The sequence below is a fragment of the Heteronotia binoei genome, chromosome 5 (assembly GCF_032191835.1).
Source record: "Heteronotia binoei isolate CCM8104 ecotype False Entrance Well chromosome 5, APGP_CSIRO_Hbin_v1, whole genome shotgun sequence".
NCBI classification, from domain to species: Eukaryota; Metazoa; Chordata; class Lepidosauria; order Squamata; family Gekkonidae; genus Heteronotia; species Heteronotia binoei.
Window position 1 is genome coordinate 42,041,721 of NC_083227.1, and position 18,465 is coordinate 42,060,185.

General features: G+C 42.6%; 1 protein-coding gene across 1 annotated transcript; it reads right to left on the bottom strand.

Annotated features, from left to right (window-relative positions):
* Positions 1 to 395: 395 nt before the first annotated feature.
* On the bottom strand, positions 396 to 16,877 carry LOC132571995 (zinc finger protein 585A-like). Its single transcript, XM_060238788.1, has 4 exons — positions 16,794 to 16,877; positions 8,131 to 8,251; positions 7,002 to 7,205; positions 396 to 3,841 (listed from the first exon to the last, which is right to left on the bottom strand). The coding sequence occupies exons 1-4, from the start codon at positions 16,815 to 16,817 to the stop codon at positions 396 to 398; spliced, it is 3,795 nt and encodes a 1,264-aa protein (XP_060094771.1). The 5' UTR covers positions 16,818 to 16,877.
* Between the last annotated feature and the right edge of the window lie 1,588 nt (positions 16,878 to 18,465).

An 18,465-nucleotide genomic window follows, 5' to 3' on the forward strand; every position in this document is an offset into this window, starting at 1 on the left:
GTGGAGAAACGAGATCCATTTTAAGGAGGGTGCATCACATTATTGCACAGAATGAGACCCAACAGGATGAATTGGCCCAAGGAAGCCATTAGTAGAGGTCTGTCCCAGCTGCAGCAAGAATGTTGAAAGAACAAAATGCAGCATCAGGGAAGGCTCATTCTGAACAGCACAAAATCACACAAGATGCTCAGCTTGTACAGAAGAAGAAATGTCAAGCAAGGTGGGCATAAACAACAGCAATCTTCAGCCTTCAGCACACAGTGGTGGGAAATGCTAAAATCCAACCCAACCTCGTTTGTCACCGTTCATCTGCTGTGCTTCACTGAGCATGCACCTTAGGAGTCTTCACACAACCAGAGTTCTCCAGGGGAAAGGAGGTGCTGTTCCTCTTTGGCTCATTCCACCACTTCCAAACTGTGTTTGAATCTCCTGTGCAGCTTGAGGGAGTTCTTGTGGGTGAAAACTCGCCCACAATCAGAGCACTTGTGAGGCTCCTTGTCCAAGTGGGTTTTCAAGTGGGTCTGGAGGCTCTGGCTGCACCAGAAGCGCTTGTTGCAGAGCTGGCAAGCTTGGGGTCTCTGTCGCGCATGCGTCTGCCTGTGCCTGCTAAGATTCGAGCTGACGTTACAGCGGAACGGGCACTCAGAGCATTTGTATGGCTTTTCTCCCGTGTGGATTCGCATGTGAATGTTAAGGGCTGATAAAACATAGAAGCTTTTCTCACACTGTGTGCACTGAAAGGGTCTGTGGCCCCTGTGGTATTTCTTATGTATCAGAAGGTTTGCTCGACTCCTAAAGGACTTCTTACATTCTGTACATCTGTGTTTAAGCAGTAGTCTACTAACTGCAACATTTTCCTCAGTAGCACTGGTTTCAAGTTCTCTCTTTATTGTTCTTTTTTGCTGGTTATCACAGGCTATCACCTTCTGCTGTGGAGAAAGTTTTTCCATAGTTTTTAAGGATGTTAGCTGCACACCAAACTGCCAACTGGCAGAAGCCATTCCCAAGTTCTGAAGAGCAGTACTTTTGAACTTGTCGGCTGCTTGAATTTGTTGACAGCTGCTCTCCGCGTTGCTTTTGTAAAGCCTTGGTAATGTCTGATGCTCACTGATGTCAACTGCCTCAGGTATTAGCGTCATGCAACTCTGAGAGACTGGGTTACCACCCACCTTCTTCCCCAGCACTTCCTGCTGTTCTCCACAAGCAGAGATCCCTACTGCAGGACTTTCATTGGCCTCCATTTTGGATGCTCCAGAGAACAATGGCTGGGATTGCTGATCAAGCCAGGCTTTTCTTGCCTTACAACTTTTTAGGGCCCTTTTAGACACATTCGAGGAAACATTTGCCTGCATCTCTCTTTGAGGACTGATGTAAGCTCTTGCCTTCATGCAGGTCCGGGAGTTTTTGGATTTCCTTCCAGGTGCTGCACCTGGTTCCTCTTGCTGGCAGAAGCAAGACCGGCACTGCTTACCGGCCTGTTGTGTCTCTCGCTGAGATTTTCTTACTGAGTTTGCCTGAAGTCCCAATGGCCGACCAGCATGGACCTTTCCATTCTTGAGGCTCTGGAGACTGATCTTTTTGGAGCACTTTGTTGGCTGAGCCTGCTGACTGAGGTCATTTTTAGTCTGCTTATTCTGCAAAAGAGCATTGTCTTTTCCAGCCTGCCTGCTCCTTGGTTGCAGTAACTGGCCAATACAGACTTCTGCCTCCTTATGATTCTGCCGAAGTTTTCTCTTTTTTTTCCTGGATAAAAATGCCTGACTCTTTGTTTCCGCTTCAACGGGCATTTCTCCTTGTTCAGGACTATGGGAAACTACTCTCCCAGATCCTTTGAATGCTGTCATTTTCAAATTTGGTGAAGTGTTTCTTTCCTCTGTTCTCAACGTCTGCCCGTTGATATTTACAGGTGGATCCTTCTGATCCTTCTTTTCGGAGATAACACTGGCAGCACTGAAAAATAACTGGCTTTCCTCAGGTTCACCAAGTTGCTTGTGATTCCTTGCTTTCAGGTGGGTTCTCTCATGTCTCCTCAGATGCCAGGTCTGAATAAAGCCTTTCCCACATGTGACACATCTGAAGGGTTTTGTGCCAGTGTGGATTATTTGATGTCTGTTAAGGCAATAGTTATCATCAAAACTCTTCCCACATTTTAGGCATAGGTACTGCAGCTTTCTTTCCCGAGGACTCCCACAACAGAGGGAGGCATTTTTCGTGGTCAAACTTTTGTCAGAGTCTGAGCATTCATAAGGTTTTTTTCTCCTGTGGCTTCTTTGGTGGCATCCAAGATAATTCTTTTGAGAGAACGTTTTCCCACATTCCAGACAGGTGTACCGTTTTGCTCTTCTGTGGGCTCTCTCATGAATGAGAAGTGAATTCTTGGCTCGCATGATTTTCTCACAAAACCGACATTTATAGGGTTTTTCCTCTGTGTGGACTGCTGGCTGCCTAGCGAAACGTGAGTTGCGAGTGACAATACATTCATGGATCAAACTCTTATAACGCTTCTGCCGTGTGTTGATTCCTCCAAGGACAGGAAGGGAACTCTTCACATTCAACTTTCTCACATTTTTGCTGAGCTTTAAGGGTTTTTTACTTGTGTGGGTTACCAAGTGTCTGTCAAGGTGATACTTTTGATGGAAAGTCTCCCCACAATCCTGACATTTATACAGTCTCTCTCTCCTGTGGATTCTCTCATGATTACCGAGAGAACAACTTGTACTCATACATTTCCCACAATATTGACACTTAAAGATCTTTTTCTTAGTCCTAAGTTTCAGGCGCTGAGCAAGGTGAAAGCTTCGAGTGATGATTTTCCGATCAACAGGGCTTTCAGAAGGAACTTCTGCAATGTGGAAGTTTCCAGAATCAGATGGGGAACTCTTTTCACTCAGCCGTTTTATCCTCTTGGGAGGTCTGCCATCTGGCTGCCTTCTCAAGTGAATTGTCTTGTGTTTCTCAAAAGAATGCTTCTGATAAAAGCTTTTATTACAGTGGGAGCATTTATAGCGCCTCTCCTCCCTATGACTTCTCTCATGATCAACGAGCAAAGCTTTGGCTCGCATACATCTCCCACAAAATTGGCATTTGAATCGGTTTACAGAGAATTTCTGATGTCTGGTATTAAGTGCAACGGTTCTCTTTGTATCTATGGTGGATTTCTTTTTAGGAGCAACAGTTGAACTTTCCACCCTTACGACTTTTGCAGTCTTAGGAGATGTGTCATTTTCCTGTCTTCTGTGGATCTTTTGGTGTCTGTTAAGATGTTCCTTTCGAATGAAGGCTCTCCCACAGATGGAACATTTATACTGCCTCTTGTTGCTGTGAATCTTTTCATGTTGGACAAGATGGTCCTTCAGCGTGAAGCTCTTCTCACATTGAGTACATTTATAGAGTTTCTCTTTTGGATGGATCATTTGGAGCATTGTTGTGATTTTCATTCTACTGGGATGTTTGTAACCCTTTTCTTCTGCATGACTCATCTGATGAGCAGCAAGGGCTTTCTTGGCCATGAACTTTTCTCCACAGCAAGAACATCTATAGGGATTTTCTCGGGTGTGTTTCCTCTGGTGATTCGAAAGAGATAATTTAGACTTGAAGGACTGGCCACAGTCTAAGCAGGTGCTCCGATGGTTCCCTACAGAAGTCTTTATTTTGACTGTGCTCTCACCAGTAAGACCAAGCTGGCTTTGCTGATGTTTCTTCAGTTGGGGCCCATTTTTATAGCTGTCTCTCTGCTTGAAGTTCCCCCTAGAATTGACCAGCAGACTTTGGTGAAAAACCATTAGCCTCTGACCTCCACGCTGCGGTTTTTCTTCTTCAGCTTCACTCTCTAATTCATCATCTACAGGCAAAAGACAGAGAGAGAATACACAAAAGCAAGTTACTATCAGAGCTGGGGAAAGGCTGAGGAACTTGGGAATGTTCAGTCTCAAGAAAAGGAGGTTGAGGTCTAAGCATTTAAAAGGCTGTAACCCCTCTTCCCTCAAAGGACTCGTCTGGTACCTTGGACAAGGTGACCACAGCCAACCTTCTTTCTTAGCATCTCACATGGTCACTGCTCTAGACTTCCACTGGACTGCAAATAGGTTCAAAATAGGTCCTACAGTCACACAGAATGTGCATCATCAAATACTGGCCAGAGGCTTGTCTGGGAAGCCGATTCTGAAGGTGCAAAGGTCTGATTTTTCGCAGTTCTCTTCCCTTTTAAATCCATCAGTGCTAAAAATCAATTTCAAGAAAAGAACAAGACTAACCAACTCCCTACCTTACCTAGCCTTTCCTCACCTGGTTACCCTACCTTACCTAGTAAAAAACATTTTAATCTCATTACACCCCTTTGTAAAAGTTGTCTTGTCCTGTGACTGAACACAACAGGCATTTCACATGAATGTTACACTGCATTCACAACCCATGGGAAAGTTACATTTATACCATCATAGTTCAAAGGGTATATCTATATACACTCTGGCTCGTCTCAGACTGTGGGTGTCTGTGCATTATCTGGACAACGACCTAAATTACACTCCCACCATGAAATGGGGTGCAACTTCTTTGAGTGGAATGCTGGTTCATTCTGCTCACCTTTCTCCTAAAATCTCTGGTCTAGAATTGGTAAATATAGTCCTGTGTAAAGTAAGTTCCCTTCTTGTCTCTCTAAATTATTACCTTTATTTTCTGAACTTGTATGAGTTTTATAGAGTGCATTTTCAATTAATAAGTTTGATTTTATTTCTTTAATTTTCTTTAATAAAACCCATTTCATTAATTATGGCCTGGTCTGAGAGTTCTACTTAGGGAACAATCCCTATAAACATAGGTGGAGATCCTGCTTGTTGCCCTCTCTTGCATAGCTTAGGAGTCTCTTGGCTAATTCCCCCAACAAAGTCAGGAGACCCTCACAACCACTTAGGGCAACAGAGAGCAGGGAGCTGTTCTATTAGCAGCAGAGGATAGGACTTGGATTTAAATTAAGGGTTAGGGTTAGGCTGGATATTAGGAAAGCTACTGGCTGGATATTAGGAAAAACTATTTTACAGTGAGTTGTTCAACAGTGGAAATAGCTGCCAATGCAGGTGGTGAGCTCCCATTCACCGGCACTAAGCAGCAACCGGTTAAGCATTTGTCAGAGATGCTCTAGGCTGATCCTGTACTGAGCAGGGGAGGTTGGACTAGATGCCCTGTATGGCCCCTTTCAACTCTAGGATTCTAAGATCAGAAAAGAACACAGTGGAAGGGCAGACAAGGGAATAAACAGCTTCAAATTAGCCACGAGTTGAAGGGTACAGAACTCAACTCAATCTCCCATCTGATACACAATGACAACTGTTCCTCCTTAGCACTGGTTTAATGGTGATGAAATGAAATATGAAGCAGGGAATTTCCAAGCCTCAGTTCAGCCATGATCACTCTGTGCAAGTGCAAAAGCCTCCATAGCTGCTCATGGCTCTTCCACATGCAGCATTTGGCTTGTTAAGTCTGTGGTAGGGTGGGATGGGGGACTGATCAAGGCCAAGATGAATTCACAAGTGACAGCTTCCTAAGTGGTAGGTATTATCCTGTCAGAAAACAAGAAGTTCTCCCAGAAATGTCCATGATTATGAAGAGCGACCTACAGGGCTTTTGTTGCAGAAAAAGCCCAGCAGGAACTCATTTGCATATTAGACCACACACCCCTGACATCACCATTGTTTCACACAGGGATTTTTGTAGAAAAAGCCCAGGAGCCTATTTACATATTAAGCCACACCCCCTGGCACCAAGCCAGCCGGAACTGCATTCCTGTGCGCTCCAGCTCAAAAAAAGCCCTGGCTACCTATACGACTGATCCATGCTTTAAGAACCTAATGGCTGGACTATTATACTGTGCTCTACACTGGGCTGCCCTTGAAGACATCCTGGAAATTCAAAGTGTTGCAAAATATGGTGATATACTTGTAAGCTGGTACCAGCTGGGATCTGTCCACTGTGCCTTTGCCAAGAACGCTACATTGCTTGCCAATGTGTTTCCTGGAGGTACTGGTACCTTTAATGCACTTCTAGACTTGGGACACACATTTCTAAAGGACCTCCTCTCCCTATATAGCAACTCTGCTCTTCTGGAAAGCATCTGTTGGTTGGCCAGGAAGGTCAGGTCAGCCTCTGCCTGTTTGCAGGCTGTATCCATTGGTTACCCCTCCATTGTAGATTGCCCTTCCAGAAGACATTCAAAAGGCTTTCAATTTATTGCAGTTCCAGAAATGGTATGAGGTGGAACTTTCTGAGAGGGATTTTTCTGCAAATTGATGAAGTTTGTTCTTCCTTTGTTTATGGAAACTGATTTCTTGATTGATTGATCAGTCTTAATTAGATGTTTTCTATCCATACAGAGAAGGGCACGGCAAAAAAAAAAAAACCACTGGAATAAATAAATGGTCACTGTGCTAAGAGAGGAGTGCCAGCTGATGAGCTGGGCTGGCTCCTTGTTTAGCATTAATTCTTTCTTTTCCTTGATACAAATGCATTAAGACACTACTGTGCAAAACTGAGGGCTTTTCTGCACAGGTAATATGGTTGCACTGCACAAAATGGTTTTACGAACTTGCTTAAATAACACGGACTGTGGACTATGCTGCTATGGATAGCTTATTCTAAGTAGGATCGTAATTATGTAACTTCTGTACCATGTAATGTGGCATGTGAATATTTATGCTATGCTTCAGTTCTTTCTGGGGGTTCCAGGCTTCTATCTTAATCCACTGGTTGTTGAATGTCCTGTTTTTTCTGACTGTACTGGCTCACTACCTGTAATCTGCCTTGCGTCTCTGAAGGCAGACTATAAATAACCTAAATAAAACAATGTAAATAAAAATAACATAATTAGATTGGAGCAGATGAAATTCTACTACATGGAGAAGTATTTAAGGGGTCACAAGTTTACCCTATGCTCTAAAACTGTGGGATTTTGTATTGTTGGTAAGCAGTGGATTCAATGAAGACTTTTAAACACAAGCTTTTCCACTGACCTGAGTTGGAGGAGTCTGAACTGGGGTACGTGACAGGGCTTCTGTATCGACCCCACCACATCCCTTTCTTTGGTAGCTGTTTCAGGGTTGGTTTAACTGGCCCCTCATCAGCACTCTCATCGGAGCTGTGAAGATCCGGGACCCAGGCCTCTTCCCCGCGTTCCAAGCGTGTGAGCAGCTCAGCTGCTTGAACAGGAAATCCTCCTGCAATGAATGAAAATGGTTATGTCACTCACTTTATCACACACGCCAACATGCACATACCTTGGTTAACAAAGCAAACTTTACAGGTGCATAAAGAATACAGCATCCTGAGATCTGGTATGGCTTCAATCACACCAAGGAGCTTAGAGCTGCACAAGACCACAGCTGCTGTGGTATGCAGAATTCATCAGCTTTCACTTTGAAAAAAACAAAACAAAAGGTTTAATGAGCAGTTCCAACCAAACACTTAGAAGTATTGTGTATCTGAGGCCATGATTGTATTTCAGTAACCAGGTCCTAAATGTAGTGCAGTGGTTAGAGGTGTCCAACTAGGATCTGCAAGGCCCAAGTTTGAACCTCCACCCCACCTCTGCCATGGCAGCCCACTAGGTGGCCGTTGGCCAGGCACACATTCAGTCTAACCTGCTTTACAAGGTTGTTGTAAGGACAAAGTGAAGGTCAGAATGTGATGATTGCCCACTGGGGAGAAAAGTGGTGCGTAAGTGATATAAATGAATAAATAAAAGCGAGAGGAAAAGAAGCAACCAGAAACGAGGAGCACAAATGAAAGAGGCAGACAGGGTCAGCCACGGAGGCTAGTTCTGGCTGGGAGACAAGGGGCTAACCAGCTTCAGGTCATAGGAAAAAATCAGTTAATACAAAGACATCAATGCATTCATTAAAAACAACTGCATCAGGAATACCAGGTATACTGAAATTAACAAACTATGTATTTGAATGGAAAGAGAGCATGTGTAGATACCCGCCTAATGGTGTCTGTCTTGCTCTGCCACTCTGGGCAGACACTGCCCCACTGTTTGGAGGGCTTCCAGGGGCTGCGAGCATTTCAGCACCATAAAGCACAACCAGGAAAGGGGGAGGGATGATTTCAGCAATCACAGACTTTTCATTACAGAATCCTTACCAAGAGAAGCCACATTGTTCTCCTGCATTACGTTCTTGTACAATACTCTCTGACGGCGGCCCACAAGTGAACACTGTCCTTCATTGGAATGTACAGTCACCTCCACAAAGGCTTCTGGCACCTGGAACAACCACCAAAAAGCTTGCTTTTAGCCACAAAATCAGTTCATTTATTTATAGGAGAATGATGTTTCTTTAGGAGCAAACCTCACTTAGGACAAAGTCTGAGTCCAGTGGCACCTAAGGCCAACCAGGTTTTATTCAGGGTACAAGCTTTTGAGTGCATGCACACTTCTTCAGATACATTGAAACAGAGGTCACCAACCACTACATATAGAGGATGAGGAAGGTGTTGCTAGGAAGGGCCAGCTAGAGAAAAAGAAGAAGAGATTGGATTTATACCACACCCTTCATTACCCAAAGGAGTCTGAGTGGCTTACAATCTCCTTTCCCTTTCCCCTCCCCACAACAGACACCCTGTGAGGCAGGTGGGGCTGAGAGGGCTCTCCAAGAACTGCTCTTGAGCAAAACAGCTCTGAGAGAACTTGTGGCTGACCAAAGGTCACATCAGCAGGTGCATATGAAGGAGTGGGAAATCAAACATGGTTCTCCCAGAGAAGAGTCCACCCACTTAACCACTACACCAAACTGGCTCTCAAGATGCGTAAGTAACTGAGTGGTAAATATAGTTAAGACTGGATAAAGACACTGTTGATATTTCATGGCCTTCAGTTCTCTACATTGAGCAAAGAGGCCAATCTGTATACCAAAGGATAAATGGACACCAATTTGACATCAAGAATATTAAAACTGAGAAACCTGTAGAATACTTCAACCTCCCAGAATGCTCAATGGGGTACCTCAAAGTAGCTGTTTTATTTGCAAAAGAATTTCAGAAACAGACTAGAGCAGGCTATTGCTAAGGTACAAATTATGTCAACATTCAGGACAATGGAACGCCTAGGACTTATCAGAAATGTTGGTTTCTTTTCTTACTACACATGCTAATGTAATTCAGATCTCACATCTTGTTATAAACTCCTTTATTATGCACTATGCTAAGTCGCTATTATTCACAGGTCTTATCAATTGCCTTTATCCGATCTTAGCTACATTCCTGCTCAGTTACTTGTGCTTCTTTAAACGGTCCTTCCTAGCAACCCTCATCTCACCATCTTCCTATACAGAACGGTTGGTGACTTCTGTTTCAATGTTTCTGAAGAAGTGTGCCTGCACTCAAAAGCTTATACCCAGAATAAAACTTCTGATGGCCTTAAAGGTGTCACTGGATTTAAACTTTGTTTTGTTGCTTCAGGTCAACATGGCTACCCACCTGACTCAAACCACACTTAAGGGTATATGTATATATTTGTTGTTGCTCAGGACTGAGTGTCAACTGCATCGTTTAAAAGTTTGTGTTTCTTCAGAAAGGTGACCTAGTTTCCAGGATTTGAGGGGGAAATAAAAATACACAATTATGTATGTGATTTCTTGCTTCTGCATACAACTTCTCTTCCAGAGAGCTTTTGAACTGGGAAAATCTTCAAATCCACATTTCAAAGTGGGAGTCCTACAAAGGCTTGCAAGAAGCATCTCATTTAACCCTCCTCTATTATTTCCGCTTTCCCTTCCCTGGCAGCCCCCTTTCCTGCTTCCTTTTTTCCAATCAACCAACCTACGTTTTATCTGCTCCCCACCTTCAGCTATATTTATTTACTTCATTTGTACAATGATGACCCAAAGTAGCTTACGTAGTTCTCCTCTCCTACATTTTAGCCATATAACAAACCAGTGAGTTAAGGTGAGAATGTGTAACTGGCCCAAACAGAGTGGAGATTTGAATCTGGGTCTCCTAATTTGAAACTCAAAACACTACACAGTTCATGGAGTGGCTGCTGCTGTGCAGCAGCAAGAAGCCAGCCATGGTTGAGTTGTTGGTGGGCCTAGCCTCAATTAGTCAGTGTTAAAGCTGCAGTACTGCAGTCCTAAGCTCTGCTCACGACCTGAGTTTGATCTCCGATGAAAGCTGGGTTTTCAAGTAGCCAACTTGAGGTTGACTCAGCCTTCCAAGGTCGGTAAAATGAGTACCCAGCTAGCTGGGGGGAAAGTGTAGATGACTGGAGAAGGCAACGGCAAACCACCCCATAAAAAGTCTGTAGTGAAAACATTGTGAAAGCAACGTCACCCCAGAGTCGGAAACGACTGGTGCTTGCACAGGGGACCTTTCCTTTTCCAAAGATCAAAGCATCCCTGGGAAAGGCCCTGTCTCCTCCCCCTGAGAGAAACCAAGGCTACTGGCTGGCAATACTGTGTAGTTGCCTAGCTCTGGCCAATAAGAATATTACTTTCTTAAAACCAAAAGTGCTGCCTCTATTGGGGGAGGGGGGTTAATTCATCATTATCTTGTTTTCTCCCCTCAGGTTCGTAGAAAGATCTGTCTTTTCTGTTCATGGCTCCAATCTCTGGATGTAAAAGTTCAGACATCTGATCAAGTTGAGAATTAGATATATTGACAAGTGTGGGATCACAAGGACTTGTGGAGGAGATCTAATTTTCCACTCTCTACTGTTTCCTTTCTTTTCCCTAAAAGACCCTATAGCCTCTCCCCCTTTCCCATTTCCTTCTCTCCTTCCCACTCACCAATCAATCTTCTTTTATCTGACCCCCTGTATTCAGCCTCCCCTCCTTCCCTTCCCCTGGTGAGGACTTCAGAACTGTGTCTACCAAACCCTAGTTTGAAACTCTAACCACTACATCACACTGGCCTTCGTTAGCTGATGTTGGACAGTAGCAAGTTGTTGGGCCTGGGTGAACCATAAGGTAGCAAGTTGCCTTGTGATCTGAAGAGAAACCAGAATACATTGGTAGCTTTCCATTAACTGCTTAAACATAAACTCTCAGCAGCTTTGAGACCCCTGGGTCAAATGAACAGTAATAGAAAAGAAAGTTGTTTGGCATTTGCTGCTGGGCTTGGCCCTCATGTGTCCTCCCTCAAAGGCCAAAACAGCCTTGTAAAGGGCCCTACACCTCCCCCTGCCCGTTCTGACAGAAGCCAAGGCTTGGAAGACTGGTAATAGTGTTACGGTTGTCTAGTAAACACCCCCCCCCCCCCAATAATCACAAAGACAGCATTCATTTCTTAAAGCTAAAAGTGCTGTTTGTATTATTTTAACCTTTCAATATTGATGTTGCTTTGTTTTTAGATTTCAGATTTTTCTGAAAGCCTGGGGCTTTTTCATGTCTGTTAACAGATCTAATCTCTGGATTTAATATCCACATGTTGAGAATTAGATATATTGATGGATGGTGATGACTGCTGATGAATTGTCCAGATTTTTTTTAAATTTGTTATTTTTATCTGAAATTGTGTGCTCCCCCCCTTTAATATGATTTAAACATCCATTGTTAACTGTCGGATAGAAAAGCGACAGATTTTTTTGTTGTTTGGGGGGGGGGGTTTCTTGTATTTTGGGTGTGTGTATGTCTTCACCTGGAAGTCATGGTGACTTCTGGTGACTGACCCCTACTGGTGACCTGGAGAATATTCAGAGAGGTGGCTAAATAAAGTCTGCCCCTGCCTCCTGACGACTGGTATTTCAAGGAGGTCTCCCATCCAAGTACCTGACAGATTTGACCCTGCTTAGTTTTCAAAATCTGGCTTGCCTGGGCTATCCAGGTCAGAGTGAGACAGATATTTTATTAAGAGCAAAAACCTCTTCCAGAGAATTTTGAAGAAGAAAAATTGCCATGATCTGGTCCCCCCCCCCAACAAGAAACCCAAAAGGAAGGAACAGAGGGATTTGCAGTGGGGAAGAACAAGAAATCAAACTGGGGATTAAAGCATTAATGATAAGTGAAGGAAAATAAACTAAAAGGAACCGTAGTTTCTCTGCCTGGTATTGAACTCCAGGCACCCTCTCAAGCTATTGGTGCTGGGCTAAGTGAATGGTGAAATAATAAAATGACTTACACATTAGCTCTAAAGCAAACCACGAAAGTCGTCTTCAGTTGCTAAATACCATGTTTGCTCCCCTATGCCCTTCCAGTTGGCCACTGATACTAGCATCTGGAAAAGCCAGTTCAAATCCTCACTCAGACATAAAAGTTCACCAAATGACTTTGGATTCTTTCAGCCTAATCTACCCCACAGAATTGTTGTGAGGGTAAAATGGAGGCAGGCAGAATGATGCTTCGGATCCCACCGGCCAGAAACGCGAAGTATCAATAGCTAAATGTATAAATAAAATGCTGGCTTGCCCCAGATTCTTTCACCTATACCAACACACATAAACCTATAGTGGCGGTGGGGGTCACAAGAATCCTGCCCAGCAAAAAGGGATCAGTGAAAGGGTCCACAGAACCACAAAGCAGAAGCCTTAGTAAACTGCATCTTAACTTCCATGCTTTGGAGCTTTTTTAAAAAGAACATGTATACTACTGCCACCTCCAGTTTCAGGTATAAATTAATCTGGATTAAGTACATTAATCTTAGTTCAAATAAATGACTCCTGATTAAGTACATCCCATCTGTTCCCTGAGAGAACATAAACTATAACCTCCACTGCCTCCAGAAATAGGGTTTAAAATATATAAACGGCTGGGCTAATGGGGTCTGTTGGATATGTGGGACTACCAATGCCAATTTCCAGGGCTTTTTTTCTGGAAAAAGAGGTGCCAGGACTCTCAAGAAGGAAATGAAAGAGAAACACAGAATTCCCTCATTAACCTTTAAACATTTTTTTGAGAATTTTATTTCCATGAAGAGATTCCAGAACTCCATTCTGCCATGTTTCCCCAGAAAAAAAAAAACCCTGCCAATTTTATACACACCTAGTGGAAATGTAGGAGAGCAGCAAAGTTCTGAAATATGACTAGTTATCTCTAAAGATATAAGGAAAGAGACACCATTATCCCTAAGGTTTTGTTGTTGTTAAATGTTGAATTCCCTTCTAAAGATGTTTGTGAATTTGTTCTTAATGCCATGACATCTGTGGTCTGAAAGATCCCACCTTCACCCCACCCCTTTTAAAGCAGCCAGCCCAGTAAGGAATTCTCTTGCAGTAGAGTTCTCTAGGCTTCCACACTGTTTTGGGTGACCAAATTGGGTTACTTTTGTTTACTCTAATAAAGGTTATTGTGTGGTTTCTGTTTCTAGATTTTGCTCTAGATTAACACAATTACCTGCAACCACTCTTTATACATAATTTTACTGTACTTATTTGTACATTTTGTTGATTTTATATATATATATTATATATATAATATATATATTATATATTGCTTGAAACAAAATTTAACAACAATACCTATTGTGGCTAAATGGAACCTCCATGTTCAGAGGAAGGATACCTCTAATAGCTACACTACAGCCATAGCGTGGAGGGCTGCTGGCTCATGGCCTCCCTGTAGGTTTCCAAAGTGTACCTGTCTGTGCACTGTTGGAAACAGGATGCTGGACTAGACAGGTGCTTGGTACAATCCAGCTGAAAGATTTTTGATATCATTCTAAATCTTATGAGGAGTTTTCAGCCAGGAAGGTATTTTTATATTAATACATTTTTAAAAAGTCACTTGAATGTTAACTGCAATACACAGCAAGCATCCATGATTAGAAATAAAAAGCAAGAAAATGAAGAGCACATACAAGCTTGAGGAACGGCGTGCTTACCTTTCTGGTTTTATAAAATGTCAAGTCCAATTAAGCATTAATTCTATATGGATAGTTTAAAAATACAACCAAAAGAGGCTCACAAATACGCAAATAAAGTGTAGGCAGTTTCTCCCTTAAGAAATTATGGATAAAGGCAAGGCAATAAGCTGCAATTACTAAAACAAACCATGGGACTTTCTCCATCTTTGAAGAGACCCAAACCTGTGCTGTATAGAACAATGAGCCCAAGTTTGGTTTTCAAATGTGATTTACAGAAAAACTTTAATATAAAGAGCTATACCAGGGATGTATTTGAAAGAAGCATCAGAAGTCCTAGCTATGCTGGAATGCCCCAAGGCTAGGGGGGGAAAGGCTTCCTTGTAGCCACAGGAAACTGCCCAAGCAGTGTAACCCCTGGAGGAATAGTCTTTTCTCATTTTTTTTAAATGGACAAAGACTTCATGACTTTAACTGCTGTATGAAACAGAGGGGGTAAAGAGTTTTCCACATCTGCATCTCCATGGAGAAAACAGCTGCCCCTACTGGATTTCCCCCCAAAAAAACTTAAAAGTATGAAACCTATTTTAAGAAAATAAGCAGCAACACTACCTGAGGGTGAATGAGAGAGAAGTTATCTTATGAATAAAAATGAAACAGTAAGCTGAGAAAATTAGGTCCAGTTTTTTGGCTCATGTGCCAACAGAGCATAGAGTCACACACAATGCAACTCTAAACAGAGTTATATCCTTCTAAGTCTACATCCTTCAATGTACTTAGAAGGGAATAGCTGTTTAGAACTGCACAGAAATTCAGTTTTATCTCTGTACATTGGGAGGTATACATATGAGAAGTCACACTGGATTATACCAATTGTCCATCTAGTCAACCTCTTTTACTAGCATGGCCCATCAGATGCCCCAGGAAGCCAAATGAGGCCTGCAGACAACAGCCCTTGCCTGTTGACTGTTCCCCAACTTCTGACAAAAATCAGCCATTCTGCCTCCAATCCTGGAGGTCCCATTCCTTGCCATATCCTCCATAAATTTGTCCCACCCCTATTTTAAAGCCCAGTGGCTGTCACCACATCCAGTGGCAGTGAGAAAACCTTTTGTTGTGTGAAATAGTGCTTCCTTGTCAGTTGACTGAAATAAAGGCTGTAAGACGCATTGCACAATGGCCATACCATATTATTTCCCTTGCTGCCCTTATTCTCTAGATCCTTGAAGAAAAACTGCCACAGGTATGTCATGATGATTCTACATCACAAGTGACAAAGCATCAGTCAACCTATACCCTTCCCACCTTAATGCAGCAGCCCTATACGGGCTTCCTACTTTCCCTGGTGAAACATCTGCACCCCCTTCTTTTGATGAAAGACCAACACTGTTGTACTACCATAAAGACTTAATAGAAGCATCCTAAATAGACTTGCATCTTTCTATGTCCATTGGCTTCAATGGACCAAGAAGGCTGTATCTCTGTTTAGGATCACACTGTAAGACTCTTACTGAAGCACAAACTTTTGTGGGTTACAGTTTACAGTGAAAAGATCTGGTCCACTAAAGCTTAGGCCACATTTATCTTTCAGATGCCACAACACAGTTGGTTATTTTGACCACAACAGACTAACATTAACCACCCCTTGGGATTTTTTTCTGTTTTATTTATTTTTATTGGAGAGGGTGGGTTTCTATCTGTGGAATTTTCCTTTGTAATGCAATTTTGGACTCACCGCTCCATATTATTAAAATCAGCGTACAGTTCATGAAAGATAAAAGGATTTTCTTTTGTATATTCCATACAGAAATATTTACATCAAAGAAATTCAAACTGCATACATGATTATGCAATTTCACTATACACTGTGAATTCCTCTATTGTACCATTTTAATCATTAGCTGCTTGGAGTAAATTTGAGTAAAGCAGTATAAAAAATTAGCAAAACAGTGCACATCCTACCAAACTGAAAACAATCTGTCCACTTAACTGCGAAGGGACTGGAAGCATCTCAACAGAGCATGGTATTTTTATTACAAAAGCACTACAGCAGCATAGATTTTATTAGGCCAATAGAAGGATTACCAGCCTTTGGAGGGGGGGGGGGAGATAGCCTGGCAGATATAGTATGCATGCAAACAAAAGCTTATACCTTGAATAAAACTTTGTTGGTCTTAAAGGTGCCACTGTACTCAGACTTTGTTCTTTATCTGATTCTTTATCAAACTTTGTTCTGCTGCTTCAGACATCTACCTGACTATCAGATAAAGAAGACTGCTAGAAGCCAAGGGCACATTTGAAGTTTTGTAGAGCAGAAAGAAAGCCTGAAGCTCAATTCAGTGCTGATCAGACAGCTTTGTTTGAGGAATCCAAGGCATGAATGGGCAATTTCCAATTTGACAAAGTAACTGTGCAAATGACTGGCATCTCAGCTTCCTGCACTTTTGATATATTGTTCAAGCGCAGAATTTGTGCATGGAACACTGCCAATTAGGGTTACCATATTTTGGAAAGCAAAAAAGGGACATATTTCCTGACTGACTACTTCAAAAAAATAATCACTATGACAAATCTTATCTAAATCCTACCTAACAAGGGTGTTGTAAGAACATACCATGTGAAGCACTTTCAATATTTATTCCAAGTGCTTATGGTTATCGTCATTATCTTCTCCATAATGAAATTCAAGGAGCCCAATAGCACCTTCAAGACTAACCAAGAAAAATTTGAGCTAAGTTTTCATCAATCAGAGCTCACTTCATCAGAGGAATGGAACATCCCCTTCAAAGTATCTGCTTCAAACTTTTGCCTGTATCTGGATTGTATGCAGTTTGCAGCAGGGGAAAATGGAAGAGTTCTCTTCCACCCACCACCACCAATTTTGAATGTTTAACTAGAAACTCCAAGTCCCTTCTTTTCAAACCCCCATACACCAAGCTTCTGCTTTCACTTTTTCCCCCCTCAGGGGACATTCTCCTCCCCCCCCCCCACCCAATTGCCCCCTACATCTCCCTTACTTGAGCAATCTCTACCAACGCCATTTCCCTTCCTCCTGGAGTTTTTGGATGATCCCGAGCCAAAACAAGAGGCGTATGTTCTGCGGCCTGTTGAGGAGTGAGAAGGATGAGGTTCAGAAAGAGCTTTGACCCCCAAACAGGACACTTCTATTCAGATTTACATCCTTCTTCAGACACACACAAATCCCGAAGGCTCCTGGTATGTTTTGCAATAGGAAGCAATGCTCCTTTGCAAGAGTACAAAGTAACCAAAACTCAACCGAACCGATTTCCCCCTCCTTTTTTAAAAGCACCCCTCCCACTCCAAATAAACATGGCCAGACAACCTCAAAACCACCCAACCTTACCAACACACACACACACCTGACCCAACTCACCCCAAAGAGCAACAACCCAACATGGGATGAAAAATCCGGGCAGACCTGGAGCACAGATTTTCCCCATCAACCCCTTTCGGCCTCTTTGGCTCTATAACGTTATAGTCTACTCCATTCCCTCCGGGTCGGGAAACCGAGGGGTCTTCCCTTCATGACTCACCTGGAACCTCCAAATTCAGAACTCAACTTTGCAGGAAAAAGGGTACATTTCATTTCCAAGCCAGAAGATCTGCAACGCAAATTCCACGCGTTCCCAAAAGAGATTTGCTCAAACCATCCCCATAACTGATCTCTAAGGAGAGCAATCCCCACCCGAGCCAGCCACTGACCCCACGGGAAGCTGAACTTCCAATGGCAACCTTCCCGCCCTTACTAAAAGCCGGAGCCCTCTGGTGGACGCCGCGGGTTGCCATCTTTGTTTTCCTGACTGGGTTCCTGTGCCCTCAGCAACTACTCCATGATCGGCAAGCAGGCAGAGTTTTCTCTTAAGTGTATGGCACCCTTGGCCTTTTAAAATACATATTGCAGAGTGAAATCCTCTGTACCATTTGGCAGGGGAATACAGACTAATGTGCCAATCTGGGTTTAGAGGCTTTGTGCCTGGGGTAGTCTAGTCATCTGCATGGGTACATGGAAAGAACTGATGGGGAAAGTTTCGTTTTTTACGTTTCATATTTTGAAAACCTGCACTTAATTTTTTTAATTATTTGCTTTTGTTAATAATAGTAGTAATGATAATTGCTGAAACTACGTACTAGAATGCATATAACACATATTTCATCATAATTTTTTTTTATTTCTGTGCCTAGAGGCAATCTTTTTATTGGCCTGTTTTGGAGTTGCTATTGCAGTTAAATTCCAAGTTTGAATGGGGAGTGGCTTTAAGTATTGGTTTTGGATTTTAAACAAAAGAGGGAAACAGTAGGACATCAGCAAAAGACACTTTTATTCAGAATAGTTATAGTTGTTCCAAAGGCTTAAGTGGCTTTTAACTGGGAGATGTGCAAGAGTTTCCTTCTGAGGATTTGTGCCTTTCCCAATGGTAGAAATTGTACTGAGGAAACTGTTCATATCATAGACAGGAAATGGAGCTTTAAAACTTTTGCAGCTGTTAAAAACTGTGGAGCTCTGGTGGAAAGACAGGGAGGAATGGTGCCATAGAAAAACAAGCAGCTTTGGATTTTGCTTTCACAGTCAAATAAATATTCCCCCACCCCTTAATTATATCATTTCTTAAACAACTGAGCTATGAGACAGAATGCGGTTGAGAGACCCAACTTCAAACCCCTGTCTGC

Excerpts from the sequence above, each read along its gene's own strand:
- LOC132571995 (XM_060238788.1), bottom strand. The coding sequence starts at position 16,817 with ATGGCGTTGGTAGAGATTGCTCAA. Across the intron at positions 7,206-8,130 it reads GAACAATGTGGCTTCTCTTG|GAGGATTTCCTGTTCAAGCA; the intron begins GTAAGGATTCTG and ends CATTCATTGCAG. Across the intron at positions 3,842-7,001 it reads TTCAGACTCCTCCAACTCAG|ATGATGAATTAGAGAGTGAA; the intron begins GTCAGTGGAAAA and ends TTTTGCCTGTAG.